The 22,135-nt window shown below is 42.0% G+C and overlaps 1 protein-coding gene across 9 annotated transcripts in view; it reads right to left on the minus strand.

Moving 5' to 3' along the window:
- The window catches only part of TJP1 (tight junction protein 1), a 271,060-nt gene that overhangs the window by 243,899 nt on the left and 5,026 nt on the right, over positions 1-22,135 (minus strand). For all 9 annotated transcript variants that reach the window (XM_031668879.1, XM_031668878.1, XM_031668876.1 and 6 more), the window contains exon 2: positions 14,168-14,300. In XM_031668879.1, coding sequence (XP_031524739.1) covers positions 14,168-14,300 — 133 coding nt within the window. The remainder of the gene's footprint in view (positions 1-14,167; positions 14,301-22,135) is intronic.

Raw genomic sequence — 22,135 nt, forward strand, 5'->3', positions numbered from 1 at the left:
AACATTCATTTCTCCACTTGCCATAGGAGAGAAAAGAGTAAATCATGGGAGAGACAAAGTGATTCCTTTCCTCTCGGTTTATAAAGCCTGCCCAGAGCCAGCACACAGAGTGTGTGCCCATGTCACAGGTGGCCCTCCCCTTCTGCACCAAGTACCCAGTCAGGCCTCGCAAAACATTAGCTGCTACAAAATGTACAACTTACCCAAAAAGGAACATGTATAGAGATAGAAAACAATATATTCTGAAACGTCAATTTTTCATTCTAATTCTCAGCAGTCATGTAATAACCAGATGACCTAAGCTGCTTTCATTTAGACTGGTGGGAACAGAATGGTATCTGTCTCAAGACAAATAAAACCAATTTTCTAACCTATGCTTGAAATTACATGTGTGTGCACACAGAGAGATACGCTGTGTTATTTATTATGTTCCTCAGGGATGATTTACTGTTCCATAACAAACGTGGTGATCAAATGATTCTATTCACTGACTGAAAAGTAATGAAATCATCTAAGATCATCTCTGAAAAGCTGAAGCAGATCCACATTAGATAAAAAAGAAAGACTTCCACAAACTGACTCATTCAACACACACCAAAACATTCCATCTTTATATTTCTGTATTTTTCAACTTTCTCTGGCCTGCTTGCCATCCCACTGCCCTTGGCCTATGTCACCAATCACCTCCAAGTGACCCCTACCCTTGCCCCTGCCCCGATGACCACCACAACCACAGCATGCAGAGGTGAGTCCACTGCACTGTGCCACTTTCACAGATGGGGGATGAAGGGAGCTGTAACTGTCAGAAATACATGAAAACTGTCAAAAATACATGCCGTCAGCTCTGGAGATTTTGGAGCACTGATGGCTCTCTGTTCTGTGAATGTATTAAAAAAATAACATTATCCTTCCTTTCAAGGTTAGCAAAAAGATGAACTCTACTTCCGCCTCCTCAAATGACCTCCTATGACTGCTGGCAGGCCCACGCTGTCTTTGCCTTCCCTACGTGCTTGAGGCCACACACGTCTCTGTGGACCACTCCTCCCTTCCAGAAACTCCCCTGTTCTGCTTCTTCAGCCTCTACCCAGGAGTTTCCTTTGCTGGCCCCTCACCTTCCAACTGCCTATGCACTGGTGAGGTTCCCTGGCCCTGCCTTAGCTCTCTCTGTTCACAAGACCATCCTAGCAATAAAATCTTTTTTCCCAAATAAAATGGTCTGTGCTTCTCACCTTCCAGTAGAACAGATAAAAGCAGAGCTACTCTGGCTGGAAGGGGGCATGCGGGCTTGAGGCCACCCTCATGGGGAATCTCTACAGAGCTCCAGGGTTAGGAACCACCAGCAGTTTCCTTCAACCAGCTGGTGTGAGCTCCACCTCCGGTCCCCATCCTGCTCCCTCAACACCTCCCCACCTTTTGCCCAACAAAGTCATTGGTGTCCTTCCAGATCCAGTTTCCCAGCCACCTTCTTGGTGACTCTTTATGTACAAAGTAGCTTTGAGCACTTCATTATCCCCCAAGGCACCCTGCACCGCCTCCACCATTGTACACGTATCACGTGTTTGCTCACATTTTTGCCGGCTCCGCTAGATTGTGACCATTTTAAAGGCAGACAAGATGATGACAACGGTGTGAGTGTGTGCGTGCGTGCGTGCGTGTATGTGTTTGCATGTGATGGGAGAGGGGAGTCCCCAGCTCAACCTAAATTTAGGCTTAAACTGTTCTGGCTGTGAGGCTGGTGCATTGATCTGCATGAAGAGGCTGTGAGGAGGGAAGCAACTGGAGAAACGGGGAGGAGTGGCGGCTGAGGTCTCCATGCCAGCCAACCAGAGCTGCGTCTAAGCCCTAGAGAGAGAGGGTCAAGCAAAATCCAGGAGCTGCTTTCATGAGAGACTTCATGAAATACTGGTCAAAGCAGAATACCAAATGCATCATATTCTCTTCTCTGAAATAACATTTTCTCTATTCTTTTCATTAAGATCCAAATTTCTAAAAGGCCTATATTTTCTTCTCAGTTCTGATGAATAAAATTCCGCCTAAAGTCAGAGTCAATAAGCTCCCGAACTAGCAGTTGCTAATGAAAAGAAACTGAAGAGATGAGAGATGATGGCACAGGTCCACTGGAATGGAGACAAAATACCGAGCTGCAAAACCAATGCAGAAAGCCTAGCAGGTGGAGATGAAGACCAGTACCACTTACAAGAATGGAGTGTTCGCAGCCTCTGTACTTACAACCACTTTTTAAAACAAGAGTTCTTGCAAGGCTGTCTGGAAGAGTCCTTTAGAAATATGTGAACACTCCCAGTTTAATGAAGAAAGTATCCATTGAGGGTAAAAACCTCCTACCCATTAGTTGTCAATTGGCAAACCGCATTCAGACTGGCCTCTGGAACTCCCAAAGTTATAAAAATAGCTGGATTCCTTTTTCTGCAAAAGAGCTTCAAGTCTCTCTGACTCCTCTCCCTTTGGAAGATTAATAACGGTGACAATTCTGGAAGACTCCTTTACCATACAGTGGTGCGTACCTCCACCGAGGGCTGGGGGCGGGCTCTGACGTCCCGTGCAGTTCACTGACACGCAGGTGAGCAACACAGGCAGGACGCTCGGTAAACTGGGACTGGCCAGGGCAGGCCTAGGGGACCTGCCAGGGAGGGGACTTGTTCGTGAGCACCTGTAAGAACCAACTCCCAAGTCATTTTTCTTTTCTTCCTTTTATTTTTTTCTTCAAGTGCGTACTCTCTGTATTTTGGTTAATCAACAATCTTTAGCACGCATTATGGACAAAACAATACGCTGCATACATACCAAGGATACAAGAAGGAACGAAACTACCCTGGCCTGTGCTCTGATGGAGCGCACTTTTTCCTGGAGACAGACGAAAGAACAAGTAAAATAACCGCAAGCTGTGATAAGACGCTGGGGAAACCAAGACCACCAGCCCATCAAGTAACGCTAGAAGATCGCCGCAAGGGATTTTCTATGTGTGAGAGAGACAGCGGGGGGGCATCCTCTTTTGACATAAAAGATGATGGAGAAGGTCTTTTTTAAAACATGAATTTACAGTCAAATCCATGAATGTAGCTAATCCTTCTTTCCCTAAGTGTACAATTAGGGAAAACCTAATGACTACTTTACAAGTTAGAGTTTTGGTTTCTTTTGCTATTTATTAAAAACACGGCCAGGCGCGGTGGCTCACACCTGGAATTCCAGCATTTTGGGAGCCCAAGGCAGGCAGATCATGAGGTCAGGAGTTTGAGACCATCCTGGCCAACGTGGTGAAAACCCGTCTCTACTAAAAATACAAAAATTAGCTGGGCATGGTGGCAGGTACCTGTAGTCCTAGCTACTCAGGAGGCTGAGGTAGGAGAATTGCTTGAACCCAGCAGATAGAGGTTGCAGTGAGCCGAGATTGTGCCACTTCACTTCAGCCTAGGCAATAGAGCAAGACTCTGTCTTAAACACACACACACACACACACACACACATACAACTAAATAACACTAAACAAAAATCTTCTACCTGGTAAGGTACTTAAAGGAAATATTTTGTATGTAAAAATTAAAAATCATTCGAAAACAGATACTTGACCTTTTAATATCACAATTTTGACCTAGTGAATACTGTGACCAGCTTTTGTTGCGGTGGGGCGGGGGTGGGAGGGGGCACCAAGGAATTTTAGACCCTATGTTTATAAATACAAAAACGTGAATTGGAATTATACCAACACTGGAAACATATTATTGACAAAATATTTTAATTTCATAAAGCCAATATAATCCCTTGTTCAATTTTCTCTAAAGTACATGAAACAGCTAATTTTTTCTTTCTTCAACTGATCTTTTCCTGCAATTATTTTCACTGAGATAAGGCTTTTCTAGGTAAATTTTAAATCAATCAGATCAGAAATACTTCAAATGTGTACCAATTATAGCTTCATTCATTATGAATTCTCTCTACTGGTTACTGCTTTTTGTTTATTTTATAAAGTCCAATATCCTGGATCAAAGTCTGAAGATTTTAAATCTGTCATGAATATTTCATTCTTTTGTTGATCTGAATTCAAAAATAAATTTTACTAAGTATCAGCAAATGTCAATTTTATTTCTTCTGTCAGCTTTTCAACTGTATCAAGTTCCACTATGCCACTTAACCCAGTGTCCGTCTTGTTTTATGTTGACTGTTTCCACCAGGAATTGTCATTATGAAATGTTCTACAGGACTGGTCTACTTTAATAAAAATCCAACCCTCCCACATACTTATACACGTGTGACCACTTGGGATCTCATACTAACCTTCCTCACTGGTGAGCAATTCCCCTCTGGTGTCTCATGTATATGGTCACGGAGACAAGGGCCAGGTCAAAATGTCCCTGAGACCAAAAGGTCTCGGCCCTAACACTGGAGCCAAATGTTCAGTGCGTGTGTATTTCTTCCCAGGATGCATGACCTGAATCCGCTCATGAAGAAACACTCGATGGACCCAGGCTGAAGATTCTTTAAATTTGCCAAGGCCATGAAGCACAGGGAAAGGCTGATCTCTGTTTCCATTTTCAGCGCTCCTCTCATGGCCTAGCTGCTAGCAAGGCCATTGATTCACTTAATCATATCTATTCATTTGACAAATATTTATACTGAGCTGCACTAAACCCTTAACATTATGCCAGGTATTATGAAGCAATCTAGTTTTATGGCACATAAGCTGTCAGAAATTGGGGAAGCAATATGAACACACAAATTCTAACATGAGGGATCCTGTAAGGTTGCGCAGTAAAATGAAGACTTCCTGAATGGGGGATAATTCGGGGAACAATTTGCCCTAGATAGACAAGTCTTCATAAGTCTAACTAAAAATGCGACTTCAGGCACTAAATCTTTTTGTATTTTAACCATTTGGCTGCGTTTTCTTGTTGTTGTAAAATATATTACTCACTTTCCTGCCTTCCTAAACTGAACACAATTTGGTCATTATTTTATGCAAATTTTAGTTGTATCAATCTAAATCATGCAACATAAAACATTAATAAAGTCTCACTTCATGAACACATCTGAAATTATGCAAATGTCCCAAATTAAAACTAGGCACCTGGAATTACATAATTTTAAACTGGCAGGCAGAGTGAATTTACCTGTGTGTCTACTACTGGTCCACGGCAAACCAATTTATCTGAAAACAGAAACAAGCCACCATTCTTGTAGCTTATTGAGAGTCCTATGGGAAAAATAGTCTCAGAATCACAGGAATTTTGAATTATGCAGACACCTCAGATACATATCTCTCATAATGCCATGATAGCAATTATAATTTAACCTATTTATGAGTTGGCTTTTACTGTGGTACTAATTTTCTGGTCTGTCCTGTGAGTTGAAGACTTGCTGGGAGGTGCTGGCGGAGCAGACCCTGCTAGTTACCTACAAAGTACCCATGTCCTCCTTCTTCCTTACTAGCAGAACCCCATTTTCATCCCTAGGAGCCTGTGCCACCAAAACTCCCCGTTTTTCACCCTCCCTTAGAACAGGAAATGGCAATGTGATGCAATTCTTGACAAGCAGATGCTGAAGGATGTCCCTGGGGAGGGCATCTCCTCTGAAACAAAAGGGCAAAGCTTCACTAGGAGAAAGTTTTCTGACCTTTTACTTTGCCCCATTATTTTTGTTGGAAATACAAGATGTGAGGGCAGAGTCACAGCAGCCACCTAGAGACTGAACGAATGAGGGCTGAGGCCTATAAAACGAGGGCAGCCTGGAACAGTGGGGAAGGCTGGTCTCTGAGAACATCACAGCACAGCTGTGCCAACCCTGGGCTGCCTGCCCCCACACTCCTTGCTACAAGAGAAAAATGCTCCTGTTACTTTACTTTAAATGACAATCATTTGGGCAGGGACAGTGGCTCACGCCTGTAATCCCAGCACTTTCGGAGGCTGAGGTGGGCAGATCACGAAGTCAGGAGATCGAGACCATCCTGCCTAACACGGTGAAACCCTGTCTCTACTAAAAATACAAAAATTAGCTGGGCATGGTGGCACCCGCCTGTAGTCTCAGTTACTCGGGAGGCTGAGGAAGGAGAATCGCTTGAACCCAGGAGGCAGAGGTTGCAGTGAGCCGAGATGGTGCCATTGCACTCCAGCCTGGCAACAGAGCAAGACTCCATCTCAAAAAAAAAAAAAAAAGGACAATCATTCAGTCAGCCAAAGGCACTGAGTGATATTTGAGGACTATTTATTTGCTCCTGTCCTAAACAGTCTTACTTTATTAATACCATGTCTTTTATCTTTTATATTCTTATAGTCATTATTTATGGATTCTCAGACTTTTCCTTTGGTCAAAGAACCCAGCTAAGAAAATCAATACATGACATTCACCAAGCCAGAGACTGGTCCGGCATAAGGTCCAGTGAGACAGAAATGAGAAGTAGGAAAGAGAACTTTAGGGTAAGTTTTCTATGCTTGATAGAGAGCCGCAGAAAGAGACACTGCCCCTTCCTGCCTTTATCCCTGTGGACATGAGGCCTGAACTGCTGCCCACAGCATGGCACAAGCCTACCGAGGAAGTCTACGCAGAGGAGGGGAGATGCAAAATATCCCAGGAAAATGGAACTAGACCCACAGGATTCAATTAGCCCTAAAGAACATCCTACTGCAGAACTTCTAGTATATAACTTAATATCTTTATTATTTAGACCAGTTTGAGTCAGTGTTGTTATTTGCAAACAGGAACATTTCAACGACCTCAAAACATGAAAGACTTGGCCCACTGTAAGAAAAGAAGGCTCACTCACCTCCACCTCCACATCTACTACTAATAACACATCCACCACCACCTCCTCCTCTTTCACCTCCACCACCACCACCCACTCCACCACTTCTATCATCACAACCTATTCCTTCACCACCACCTCCACCACTTCCACCTGTATAACCACCACCTCCACCACCACCACCACCTCTACCACCACAACTTACTCCTTCACCACCACCTCCACCACTTCCACCTCTACAACCACCACCTCCACCTTCACCTTCACCACCTCCACCACTACCTCCACTTCCACCACCTCCATCACCTCCACCACCTCCACCTCCATTATTTATTTATATTTATATTTATTTAGGGGATGACGATTTTTCGACGAGATTTTCGATTTTCTATTTTATATTTATTTATTTCTGATGACATTTTCGATGCATTTACATTTATTTTTAGATGATGAGATGATGATTGTCGATTGACAGATGATGATGATGATGATGATGATGCCGATGATATTTTCGACGATTTCGATGATTATGATGAGACGATGACGATTTTGAGACGATGATTTCGATTTCGATGATGATGATTTTCGACGATGATGATGCCGATGATGATGATTTCGATGATGATGGATGATGATTTTTCTGATGCCGATTTTCGATGATTTCCGGATTTTCAGATGATTTTGACATTTACCTCCACCACCACCACGTCCACAACCTCCATCACCACCACCTCCACCACCACCACCGTCCACAACCTCCATCACCACCACCTCCACCACCACCACCTCCACGACCTCCACCTCCACCACCACCACCTCTACCACTTCCACCTTCACCTTTACCACCGCTACCTCCACCACCACCACATCCTTCGCCACCACTTCTACAACCACCACCCCCACCTCCACCTTCACCACCACTACCTCCACCACCACCACCTCCTGTACCAACGCTTCCTGTACCTTGCACCACCCACCCATTACCACCACCACCAATTCTAATTTCCACTCAATTTATAACCACCACCACTTCTACCACCATAAGCACTCCATCTTCACCACTACCTCCTCTTCCATCACCAACTCCACTTCCACCATGACCTCCACCTCCACCACTACCACTACTTCTACCACCATAACCACTCAATCATCACCATGTGCCCAGAGCAGAGGAGCCCATGATGCTCCCTGCAGTTTCTTCCAGGCTCTCGTACTGGTGAGGGGAGAACTGGTGATAAGAGTGGGAGTGAGAACGGGGGAAGGGGCCAGTTCCTCCCACAGAACTGGGAAGCCCAGAAGTGGCGTCCATGTTCCTCCAGGGCTCTCCTTCCACGGTGTTTTCACCATTTCATGCCTAGCTCCTCTCTCACCAGCCAGGCGCCCAAGGTGGAAAAACAACTTAGGATGTGTTCAAAGTCAAAAGGTAGTTTTGTGTCAAAACAGGTCCCTGAGGCCTCTCAGGGTCCCACCGGTCTCATAGTAGAACATCTTGAGGGGTAGAGGGAGGCGGAGAAATTTTTCATCATGGATATCTTCACAGGGTTACAGACATTTCCTGTCGGTCTGCATGGATACTCTTTTTTTCTTTTTCTCTCTTTTTTTTTTTTGAGATGGAGTTTGCTCTGTCGCCCAGGCTGGAGTGCAATGGCATGATCTCGGCTCACTGCAACCTCCGCCTCCTGGGTTCATGTGATTCTCCTGCCTCAGCCTCCCAAGTAGCTGGGATCGCAGGCACCTACCACCATGCTCAGCTAATTTTTGTATTTTTAGTAGAGATGGGGTTTCACCAGGTTGACCAGGCTGGTCTCAAACTCCTGACCTCAGGTGATCCACCTGCCTCGGCCTCCCAAAGTGCTGGGATTACAGACATGAGCCACTGAGCCTGGCCAGATACTTTTTTATATCAGGAGAAAGAAGTGTCTCTTCAAATGTAAAAAAATAAAAAAATCAGTGATGTTAAAAAAAACAAAAAAACAATTATTCAGGGAGCAGTGACATGTGATTTATTAACCCAAAAACGTACTAAAATGTAACACTCCAAATAATATCTTCTCACATATTTTCCCCCCTAATGACAAAAACTCCTCTAAAGCTTTTGAAACAAGTATCACTTTTGCCTAGTGATTATCAGTGATGACTGAATCCTCTGTCACTCAAAGTTAAGGGAACATCACCATAAATTGTTAATTGGATCATTGTTTCTATTTACTGTGCACAAAACTTTTTGTTTTTCTGCTGGCAGAGAGATAAGCTGCAATCTAGATTTACATCCACAAAACAGGAAATAAACTGCCTAAGTTTATGTTATAGAATACCTTCCTCCCAAACAGAATGAACTTCACCCAACTGGCTCCATTCCCCCCTTTTTTTTTTTGAGACGGAGTCTCGCTCTGTCGCCCGGGCTGGAGTGCAGTGGCCGGATCTCAGCTCACTGCAAGCTCCGCCTCCAGGGTTCACGCCATTCTCCTGCCTCAGCCTCCCGAGTAGCTGGGACTACAGGCGCCCGCCACCTCGCCCGGCTAGTTTTTTGTATTTTTTAGTAGAGAAAGAGGTGGAGTTCTGGCGGTAATGCAAGTGATGGTGAGTGGCTGTAAATACAGATGAAGCTTTGCTCACCTACCCATTGCTCGCCTCCTGCGGTGCGGCCTGGTTCCCAGCATAAATGTAACCAGTATCAGTTTAAGAAATTAAAATAATATTATTCTAGTTTTGACTGTCCTTTTAGATTTCTTCAATGAATGTTACAAAATACAAATAGTATATTACTTTTTTTTTTTTTGAGACAGAGTCTCACTCTGTCGCCCGGGCTGGAGTGCAGTGGCCGGATCTCAGCTCACTGCAAGCTCCGCCTCCAGGGTTCACGCCATTCTCCTGCCTCAGCCTCCCGAGTAGCTGGGACTACAGGCGCCCGCCACCTCGCCCGGCTAGTTTTTTGTATTTTTTAGTAGAAACGGGGTTTCACCGGGTTAGCCAGGATGGTCTCGATCTCCTGACCTCGTGATCCGCCCGTCTCGGCCTCCCAAAGTGCTGGGATTACAGGCTTGAGCCACCGCGCCTGGCCTCCATTCCCCTATTTTAGGAAGCAGGTTTGATAAGAGAAGCTGCAAAATTTCAAGCAATTTGCTAAATTTTTAAATTATCACTTAAATTTTTAAATTATCACTTCTTTGACTATACACTTAGAATCCAAGAGAAAGGAAGGGGCAGAATTAAAAAATGTAACCTGATTTGCAACCTAAACAGGCAATAACACCAAAGTGAAACGAAACAGCTAAGAATGTAAACATCATTCACTAAATCTAAAGACAAAAGGTCACTTTTCTTTTTCATATGGATTGTTGTATGTCTATCACCCCAAGGGGGAAAAAAAAAAGAACCTGCCATCTGGTTTATACACCATTTTACTCATTAAAACATTGAAGAAGGGCTCAGGTTTTCCAGGCAAAACACATACACAGAACAGAACTGTCCAGTCCAGGCTATGCCTGAGAGAATTTTACCAAGCATCTCTGGGACACTGCCTCAAGGAACCAGGGAGACCGGATGGATTCCAGTCCCCGCCAGTAAACTAGGATGCCAATCAATTATCCTGTAGGCTTACAAAATGAACTAGAATGCCCATCCCATTTAATCCCCACAGAGAAAGCTGAAACAATCACTTGTCCCCAGGAGTGAAATGGCATCATTCTGATGGTGCCCGGGACCAAAGCCAACAGGCTCAGCTGGAACCTGAGGCCTCTCAGCCAGGAACTGGGACCAGGAAACTACAGCAAGTGCATCTCTTGCTCCACTTGCTATGTTTTTCTAAAAGCAATAAAAGTTGTATATTTTTCTCAGACAAATTTGGAAAAAATTAAAAGTAAAACATAAAAATAGAAATATTCTGTTGGTTACACAAATTTGATATGTATATATGCCAGGAGATTATTAGCTAAGTCCAAGTTTTCCTATTTCAAGGTTCTCTATTTACTTTGGCAGTCATAGGGAGTCATACATTCAATCAGAATTTTTAAATAAATTTTTAAAATAGTGTGTAAAGTTTTCATAGTTGTTTGAACTGTAAGAACATTTACAAAGAGGTAACTGTGGTGGCTAAGGTACTTCCTAAAGGAAATAAAGATTTCTATTTCTACGTAATTAGAAGTCATTACAGATCCTTTACCAAATACCTTCCCTGCAGACTTCCATGGCTAAGATTTTAAATTGGTCCTACATGATTATATTACAAAGTCAACTTCCTTAGAAAAACAATTCTGAACACCTTTCATCTTCGATGAAACCCTTTTCGAACCCATGTTTTTTTTTCAAAAGTGTAGCCTCCCTTCTTTCTTTCAAAAAAGAAGAATTTTTTTTTTTTTTTTTTTTGCTACCAAGTCTCTCTCTGTCATCCAGACTGGAGTGCAGTGGCACAATCTTGGTTCACTGCAACCTCCATCTCCTGAGTTCGAGCGATTCTCCTGCCTCAGCCTCCCGAGTAGCTGTGATTACAGACGCCTGCCACCACACCCAGCTAATTTTTGTCTTTTTAATAGAGACGGGGTTTCGCCATGTTGGCCAGGCTGGTCTCGAGCTCCTGACCTCAGGTGATCCACCCACCTTGGCCTCCCAAAGTGCTGGGATTACAGACATGAGCCACCACGCTTGGCCAAAAAGACAGAATCTTTAAAGTGTAGGGAAAAAATGTTTTTTGCCCCATGCCAGAGATGCTATATGCCCCTACATATTTTGGATATTACAGTATTAATTGCCATATCTTATGGTAGAAAGTGGGAGGAGCCAAGCTGTTAAGCTCTTCTTTTTATTTTTTTATTGCTTGGAAAATCAGTTATTGCTTTTCTAAAAATGAAACATGCTCATTGTAAAAACTTCTAACAATCCAAAAACATGCAGAGTAAGATACAGTAAATATAAATTGTTGCTCCACCGCAAATGACCACAAAAACCTGAGAGAGAAAATGAACACAAGTTGCAAAAAACTCAAATGAACTGCAGAAATTAGACTTCATTAACATATTCCCACTGCTGAGGGATGGAATGCCAGCACACCAAGTCCATGGCTTTTCAATGCACTCCTCAGAAGTAGAAAACTGAAATTTAAAACAACATCGTCCATGAAGCCAAGTGAACCATTACACCAGAACATACAGCTCCTCCCCGGAATAAGCCTTCTATGAACCTCAACTTTTCCTCTCTTTCAATATCAATGTCAAAATGCCTTCCCTTCAGGGATACTAAGACATTTCACCTTTGAGATAGAGTCAAATAGAAAATCATCAAAAAGAAAGAAGGTAATTCTGCACCTGGGTAGTAGTATTTTTTCCCTGCTTGGAGGGTGTACTAACTTCAACCAGCTCAATTCTTTCATGAAGCGAAGCAGACAATAAACTCTCAATAATTTAAAAACATATTTATTATGATAAAAAAGTAACTCATTTGTCATTTCTATTTGTGGAAAACTGAAGGCAATCTTTTTCTCTGTAAAGCTTTTTGTCTGTTACATTCCAAAAACATTATAATCTCTCCCCCAACCAGAATGATTCTGTTTATGCAAAGAAACATATTTTATGACATGCAAAATTAATTATATGATTATGCTTCAGTAATGACAATGTTTTACACAATAGAAAAAAAAGCTGATAAAATTTAAATTTCCATTTTTATACTCCAACAAATAATTTAAATTTGTTTCTTGATGAATTCAGTGTTTCACTTTTGAAAAGCAGTTCACTTCATTTTGAAGTACATTTACATTTTCTTTAGTTACTTTAACTGTTAGGTCTACTCAGCAAGAATTTACTGTCTTTTTATTCTTTTTCTGTTCTTGGTTAAATGTCTTCTGATAGGTCACATTTTACCTATTTATGTCTTATGTCATAAAGCATTCAAGAACATTTTAAAGTAAAATGCTTGAATAAAATTATTTTAGTAAAAATGAAAAAATAAATGTAAAAACGCATGTAAAATAAATGTAAACAAATTTTAAAAAATGTAAAAATACATGTTAAAAAAAAAAAAAATAGAGTACTGGCCAGACACGGTGGCTCGTGCCTGTAATCCCAGCACTTTAGGAGGCCGAGGCGGGTAGATCACAAGGTCAGGAGTTTGAGACTAGCCTGGCCAAGATGGTGAAACCCTGTCTCTACTAAAAATACAAAAAATTAGCCAGGCATTGTGGCCGGCACCTGTAATCCCAGCTACTCAGGAGGCTGAAGCAGGAGAATCGCTTGAACCCGGGAAGTGGAGGTTGCAGTGAGCTGAGATTGTGGCTCTGCACTCCAGCTTGGGCGACAGAGCAAGACTCCATCTCAAAAAAAAAAAAAAAAGAGTAAATAATAGAGTATTCACATTTACTGAGCTTTTATTTTCAGCAGTTACAGGTAAGAGATGAAAGAAACAGAATTTAGTTTCATATTTTGATACCATTTTTTGAAACAATGGCAAATGGTACCTTTATCATTCAAAATTTTTCAAAACTCAAAAAGGACAGAAATGAACATATCAGGTCTACCAAATAACCTAAACATTCATTAATTTACCACTGAACCTTATGATACATTAATTGAAATAAAACCTTTTTACAAAGAAAATTCTAGTGTTTGTCTTACAAATTGGCATTACAGTATCTTTTTTATTCAAGTGGGGCCTGAAAGTGCCAGTGTTCCTCCAAAAACATGCATGAATTTACCACATTCCCATATGAGAAATAATAATGTGTCAAATATGACCATTAATGTAACCACTTAGAATAAAAGAAAGTGCCAGGAGTTCAAGACCAGCCAGAGCAATATAGTGAGACCCCATTTCTACAAAATATTAAAAAATTAGCCAGGCATAGTGTCACACGCCTATAGTCCCAACTACTTGGGAGGCTGATGTGGGAGGATCACTTGAACCCAGGTGTTCAATACTGCAGTGAGCCATGACTGCACCACTGCCCTCCATTCGGGGCAACAGAAGGAGACCCTGGCTCTTAAAAAAAAAAAAAAAAGAATAGAAAGAAAGCACCACCATTAACTGAATTGGGATCTGTCCTAATAATATCAGAGTAGTTATTGTCTGGCACTTGGGGTTAATCAGACACTTAAGTCTCTACTTATATTAACATGTGGATTTGTGATTTTATAAGATATTCCCATTAATACTCTATTGAACTTAAATCAATTTTTCTTGTGGAGTTCACGAAGCATTTCTCTATCTTCTCTTTGTATCAGAATCATCATTATGAACCATTTTATAAATGTATCATATCCATGCTAGTTAAGAAAACATTCTGGTTGGCAACCTGTTGGGTAAACCATTTCCAAAATTAAAAAATGCCTGCCACAAAATAAGTCTGTTGCACTTTTATGACAATAATAAAATAAAAACTTTCATACTCTTTGAAACAATAAGAAAAGCATTGATCAGTCCACTTACAGTGAGCTCGCAGAAATCGATGCTATCAAGGCTTTTGCTTCTGTGTAATCTCCCTTTAATTCGTCTTAAAGAGGGTTTTCCTTGGCTGACACTAGAAGTAGCACCATTAGGATTTTCAGAGGATGGGGTTACCCTGCAAGAAAGAAAAAAATTATTAAAAAGACAGGTTTACAGGTGAACACATTTCTCAAGTTTCAGGTAAGCATTTACTCAAGGGAAGCTTTGGAAATGTCACATTCCTTTTTCCAGCCAAAAAGTTAAGAACCACAGCAGAGCTACATTCTATCAGATACCCTTTCTAAGTATTTCTTAGCTAGTTTAGACATCCTGACAGGGTTCAAATAGTACAACATTACGATTCATTAGGCTGTGGGTGGTGGCTCACACCTTGTAATCTCAGCACTTTGAGTGGCCCAGGCAGGAGGATCACTTGAGCCCAGGGTTTTGAGACCAGCCTGGGCGATACAGGGAGACCCTGTCTCTACATATATACACACAAATAAAAAAATTAGCCTGGCCTGGTGGTGCATGTCTGCGGTCCTGGCTGCTTGGAAGGCTGAGGTGGGAGGATTGCTTGGGCCTGGAAGGTCAAGGCTACAGTGAGCCACCACTGCACTCCAGCCTGAGAGACAACAGTAAGACCCTGTCTCATTAATAAGGTTTTTTTAAAAAAAGATTCATTAAATATCAATCCTACAACCTTTGAAGAAGCCATTAATATTACACTGAAGTTTCCTAGGTAAATTGCAGGTATCTGCTTCCTTCTGGGCGGGTATTTATTCAGCACTCACACCCAGTACAAGTGAGCTATCATTGTGTCCGTCACAGATACTGTTCAGAATGGTTTTGTTAAGCATGAAAATAACATAAATCTAAACATGATAGCCAACACTTAATTCAGCATAATTATGGAATCACGAAAACATAGACAACAAGAAACAGTAAACAGGCCGGCGCGGTGGCTCACGTCTGTAATCCCAGCACTTTGGGAGGCCGAGGCGGGCAGATCATGAGGTCAGGAGTTCAAGACCATCCTGGCTAACACGGTGAAACCCCGTCTCTACTAAAAATACAAAAAAAATTAGCTGGGTGTGGTGGCGGGTGCCTGTAGTTTCAGCTACTTGGGAGGCTGAGGCAGGAGAATGGCGTGAACCTGGGAGGTGGAGCTTGCAGTAAGCTGAGATCATGCCACTGCACTCCAGCCTGGGCGACAGAGCGAGACTCCATCTCAAAATAAATAAATAAATAAAATAAAATAAAAAGTAGTAGTAAATAATCTAAGCCATCTATAAAGTGCACACTGGAATACATGTTCATACATATACATATAGACACAGTAAATATCATAAAATAGACTAGATATGGCTACAGTTTAGAATAAAAGTAATACATCCATATAGTTAAAACATTTGAAGAGCATAAAAAGATATAAAAATGGAAAGTAAAAGCTGCCCTTTTCCCCCTCATCCCAAACCCCTGTATCTTTTCCAAAACCAACCACTATTAACAGTTCTTTGTATTGTATAATCTCCCAGACAAATGCTCATGCTTATATAAAGATGTGTTTATTTCCTTTTGAAATTTTTTTAGTGAGGTGGCCAAATTGCGTGTATTGTTCTGCACCTTGTATTTTTCACTTAATATATCTTAACGTTCTTCCCATAATAATCCATACAGAACCATTTCACTCTCTTCAATGGCTAAAGGGTATCCCATAATATAGATGTAATATAATTTGTTCAACTACTCCCCTACTAATAGGCATTTAGTTTGTTTTCATATGTTTGTTATCAAACCATACAGTGATGAACATCCTTGGCAACATCTGTGGGTACAAATGCATTATTTAGTTAGGAAAGATTCCTCAAAGTAGAAATGCAGTCAGAGATGGGAGTTTTCTAAATGCTGATAGATAATACCGTTCCAAAAAGCTTTACAAATGTACACTTCCATCAACAGTATATGAGAATATCCATTTGGGGGAGTCCTTAAATACAAGGGCAACTTTATCACTTCATTATTTTATCACTCAACTTCTCCATGTCCTTCATGATATTTTTGTCTGTTGAACTGCTGATTCTGTATAAAGGACTATTATAGAATTTCCCACCGTGAACATGGATTTGTCAATTAATCCATGTCTTTTAGTTTTGTTTTTATATTTCTATTATTTTTTATTAGATGCCTTGATGTTTATGACACATATCTTCTTAGGGATTTAATCCTTTATCATATAAAAAGACTATACCAATTAAAGATTTTACCTTAAATGCTATTTTGTCTGATAATTTTCCCCATCTACAATTTTATATTAATCCTTTCCTGATTTATCTTGTGTTTTCAAGTGTTCCAAGTCTCTCTCTCTTTTCAGTTTTTTTTTTTGAGACGGAGTCTTGCTCTGCCGCCCAGCCTGGAGTGCAGTGGTGCAATCTCCGCTCACTGCAAGCTCCACCTCCCGGGTTCATGCCATTCTCCTGCCTCAGCCTTCCGACTAGCTGGGACTACAGGTGCCCGCCACTATGCCCGGCTAATTTTTTTGTATTGTTAGTAGACACAGGGTTTCACTGTGTTAGCCAGGATGGTCTCGATCTCCTGACCTCGTGATCTGCCCACCTCAGCCTCCCAAAGTGCCGGGATTACAGGCGTGAGCCACCGCGCCCAGCCTGTATCTAGTATTTTTTTTAATTAATGCAATATTCTCATGCATCTTTCCAAAAATAACCTTTTTTTTTTTTTTTCTGAAAATAACCATCTAGTTTTTTCCATTTTCTCAGGGATTAGTTCTTCTGTGTTTTAATTTGGTAATTCTCTGGGTACCAGCTTTCTTGAACTGTTTGGTGATTTAATATCTACTTACATTGGTATTGGAAAACACCCATTTCCCCACTGCGACTACTGTGGCCTGCCTTCAGTAACTCTGGCAGAGAGATGGGATACATACGCTGCCAGGTCTGTGAGGCAGCTTCTCTTGTAAGCCAGTAGCTACCTCTAGGACAGCCCTGCCTCTCTGACCCCAGTGTTCCAGAGAACTGCAAGGTTCTTCTCTCAACAGATCTATCCCTATCTACTCGTTACATTTCAGAGAGTCCTCAAAAATACCGGTCCACTGATGATATTCTTTATTGTTTACTCAGACTATTAGCAATTTTGTTGTAGCTTTAAAAATCAATTTTCTTCTTTCATTGAATTTCTAGTGCGTCTTCCTTTCAATTGGCCTCCCAAAGTGAAATTTTTACTGGTGCCACTTTCATGATTCTCAGGATAAAAAGAAACATTGTACAGCTTTGTTCTCTTCTCTGCAGGGTAAAAGCTTCCATGAAAACAATGAGCTTTATTCAAAAGAGGACATATGGGAAAGAAAAATAGTTATAAAACAATATACAAATCAACTCTTTATTTCTCTCACTTTATTTTGATAGCGCTGGTAGGTGTGATCATATTTTAGAAAATTAATGCAAACATTTAATATAAATAAATAAATCTGTCTAGCATTTTTCATAAGTTTTCTCTCATTTGACTTAGAAAGGCATCACTATTCTCCCTTTATGCCAAATCTAGAAGCCTAAAAGAGTCTGTAATAAAAATTTATATCTACCAAATTTTATAAATGGCAGATAGCAAAGAAATTTATCAGGGTTAACTCAATGTAATACTAAATCCAGTGAAAAATTAAAACAGAAAAATAAAATGACCATAAATATAACTAGAAGAATAGATCCACTGCCCTCCCTACCAGGATCATAATAAAAACATGCCTGTAATACCAGCACTTTGGGAGGCTGAGACAGGAGGATCTCTTGAGCCCAGAAGTTTGAGACCAACTTGGGCAACATAGAGAGACCCTGTCTCTAAAACCAATACAAAAAATTCGCCAGGCGGGATGGCACATGCCTGTGATCCCAACTACTTGGGAGGCTGAGGTGGGAAGATCACGTAAGCCCAGGAGGTTGAGGTTACAGTGAGCAGTGATCACACCACTGCACTCCAGTCTGGGCAATGCAGTGAGACCACGTCTCAATATATATGTCTGTGTGTGTGTGTGTGTGTGTGTGTGTGTATTTGGGCCCACCCTCTCTTTCCACTTCCTATCCCCACCCGATGAACACATACCACAGGCCTGGCCCCTGGAGGCAGTCCCCCACTTGCCCTGCCCATTTCCCTTCTCTTCACCTGACACTGCTAGAACAGGTCTGGTCTGCACTGCAGCCTTCACCATCATAGCTCCCGAGGTAAGGGAGGAGACATCCCCTCAGAGGCTCCAGAATATGTCTCAAAATATATGTGTATATATATGTAATAATCACTAGCGCTAAACTGGTATACACCAGGTGAAAATCAGCTCTGGACCCAACCTGCCCACAGACTCCACAGGAAGATGGTATCTGGTCTAAGAATTTAGCCAGGCTTCTACAGAGTAACTTTAGTAACTTTAAAGTTTTGACCAGATCTTTGGGAAGCTGAGGTAAACTGTTAAAAGGCATACGGCTCAATAATGACCACCCCCACTTTGTTTGGTGTGGAATAAAGAAAAGAAAAAATAATGATCTAGATAATAATGTAGAATATTAACCCTGGTGTAAGTAGAAGTGTTCTTGTAGGAATAGGTGAATTTTAGACATTGCTTCTCTTTTGTTTATTACTGTCTTTAAGAATATTTGTCTTGGGGAGGAGTATGTGTGTGTTTTATTTTTTTCAGGACACTCACAAGAACACAGTTGCATATCTATAACTCACATGAGAAGAGCTATACAAAGAGCCCACCAAGGACAGTTCCATTTGACGTGGAGTATAAATTATTTTAATCGCCTGGTACCACTCTTCCCCAGCCATGATGGTGCAGATCTGCGCTGAGTAACTCAGACTGTGGGGATGATTCCCCACATATTTAGAGGAATGGCCCTTGATGACAGGGAAATAAAGTTAGGAACTGACGTATAAGCAGCTTGCACATTTCCCCTTGACCTATAGGAAAATCAATATTTAGCTTACAGGGAGGCTTTACTTTTCCTAGTTCTTAATTCCATTTTATCCTCCCTAGAGGGAAGCTGGGGAGAAAATTCCTGCCTCTCTCCATCCCCTTTGTAACTTCCCTCATGAGGGTGTGCTTTCCTTGTGGGCATGACTGACACGCATCAAAGGCAGAAGCCCAGGGCCCACCCTCTCTTTCCACTTCCTACCCCCACCCGATGAACACATACCACAGGCCTGGCCCCTGGAGGCAGTCCCCCACTTGCTCTGCCCATTTCCCTTCTCTTCACCTGACACTGCCAGAACAGGTCTGGTCTGCACTGCAGCCTCTACCGTCATAGCTCCCGAGGTAAGGGAGGAGGCATCCCCTCAGAGGCTCCAGCACAGCTTCCTAGACAGGCCCTCATTTGGGTGATAGCCGGCACCTGCCCCAATATTATTAACAACCCAGAAAACTGTCAACATTTAGTTCTTGTTCCTTGAATATATCTTCCCTGGTCAAGAACATGCAGGAGAAAGACATACACCAATCCAACTCTACCCATTACGTCACACCTACAAAGCTCTGTTGGGCTCTCTGTTAGCTACAGGTCAAATGTGGATTGCTACATCTTTGACACGGGACACGGTCCTTAGCAAAGTCATTTAAATCTGACAGACATGCAAATTTTCACTAGTTCAAAATACATGCACCACAGTGCAGCACAACTTCTTGACATTCTGCAAGCACCCCTCCCACACCCTTCCCTCTGCTGCAGTGCTTTTCTATTCCCCAGCCCTGAAAGCCCGACCTTCCCAGGGAGCCTTGGGTATTCATTCCTTTTGTTTCCAACTCAGGAGCTTTGGCTACAAATATTTCCAACCATCCTAGGACAAAGGACTCCCAAGCTCGTCTACACCACCCATTTCTAATTTCCAGCGGGAAAGAACTCAGTAAAAACACAGAATTGGGCAACAATAATCAAGACGGTAAAAACAAAGTAATTACACAAGGACAAGTCTATCAACAAAGCAACATCTAATAATCCTTCTACAAGATATTCATTTCAAGATACTGGCAACTGACAGCCACAGTCAACTCAAGAGAATGCTAATGAGTGACAGCAAAGCATCCTTCCTCCACTTGAGGGGAATTCCAGACAACGATGTGAGCCAAGGAGCCGCGAGACTCTGCTAAGTACAGGAGGGTAGCTGGCTTTAAAAGGATGCTAAATCCGGCGACGTGCAATGGCTCACACCTATAATCCCAGGACTTTGGGAGGCCGAGGCGGGTGGATCAAGAGGTCAGGAGATCGAGACCATCCTGGCTACCACGGTGAAACCCTGTCTCTACTAAAATACAAAAAATTAGCCGGGCGTGGTGGCGGGCCCCTGTAGTCCCAGCTACTTGGGAGGCTGAGCAGGAGAATGGCGTGAACCCAGCGGGTGGAGTTTGCAGTGAGCCGAGATCACGTCCCTGTACTCCAACCTGGGAGACAGCGAGGCTCGTCTCAAAAAAAAAAAAAAAAAAAATTGCTAAATCTTTCAGAAGGATACTTCAGGAAAAGCTAGTAAAATGCTAACTTTTGTTTATAAGCATTGGACTTCAGAAAGCTTAATAACTCATGTAATAGGTTAATAGTAAACAGTCATTTGATGAACTTAGAAATAATAATGTGCACAACTGCTAATAATTAGGTCATTTAAAAAATTATGGGCTGGACACAGTGGCTCATGCCTGTTATCCCAGCACTTTGGGAGGCCAAGCGGGGCGGATCACCTGAAGGTCAGGAGTTTGAGACCAGCCTGGCCAACATGGTGAAACCCGGTCTCTACTAAAGATATAAAAAATTAGTCAAGTGTGGTGGTGGGCGCCTATAATCCCAGCTAGTTAGGAGGCTGAGGCAGAAGAATCACTTGAACCCGGGAGGCGGAGATTGCAGTGAGCTGAGATCACGCCACTGCACTCCAGCCTGGGTGACGAGAGTGAAACTTCGTCTCAAAATAAATAAATAAATAAATAAATAAATAAATTACGAAAGGACTTGGGTATTGGAGCCCTTCACCTCCCAACGAGGACCTCAGTGATCCATCAGTGGGCCGGGGGACCACCCTTGGAGAAACAACCTTCTATGGGGCACTTACCAGTCATTTTATTATCTGTTTTCAGTTATTTTCTCCTTCTAGACTCTCATCTCACTGATCAATTGTCTTTTAAACCTTGATGAATTGAGTCTGAGCAAGTCAATGACCTAATTTGTAAAACTAGGAAAATACAGCACCTACCTCGTAAGGGTGCTCTAAGTTAAATAATGACAGGATACTTGGAAAGCACTAATACAGAGTCTGGCAAGTAATAGCTCAATGAATAGCAACTCTTAGTGTTTTTGGAATCTGATTATTAGATGACTACTTGAATGAATATACTAATAGTGCATGGCCTTAAATAATCACCGAATCAAACAACTGGGGAAATGTCAGAGTATAAAGAAAATGAAATGACACCGCTTTTTCTCCCTAAGCGCACTGTAAATACTTTTTAAAAAATTTTTTATTTCTGAGATGGAGTCTCGCTCTGTCGCCAGGCTGGAGTGCAGTGGCATGATCTCGGCTCACTGTAACCTCCGCCTCCTGGATTCAAGCGATTCTTCTGCCTCAGCCTCCCAAGCAGCTGGGACTACAGGCACGCACCACCACGCCCAGCTAATTTTTGTATTTTTAGTAGAGACAGGGTTTCACCATGTTGGCCAGGATGGTCTCGATCTCTTGACCTCGTGATTCGCCCGCCTCAGCCTTCCAAAGTGTTTGGATTACAGGTGCGAACCACTGTGCCCAGCCCACTGTAAATACTATTAAAGCACATAGTGCAAAACTCAAGACTGCTGACAGCAATAAATTATGAAAATATTTTTTGCATACATTAGAAAAGAGTAACTATTATTTGTGCCGCACACCTGCAGAACAGCAGCATGAATGTCACCTTACTTAGAATGTTACCATGTTTAGAAAGAGAGTCTTTGC

Source organism: Papio anubis, chromosome 7 (genome assembly GCF_008728515.1).
Source record: "Papio anubis isolate 15944 chromosome 7, Panubis1.0, whole genome shotgun sequence".
Classification (NCBI taxonomy): domain Eukaryota; kingdom Metazoa; phylum Chordata; class Mammalia; order Primates; family Cercopithecidae; genus Papio; species Papio anubis.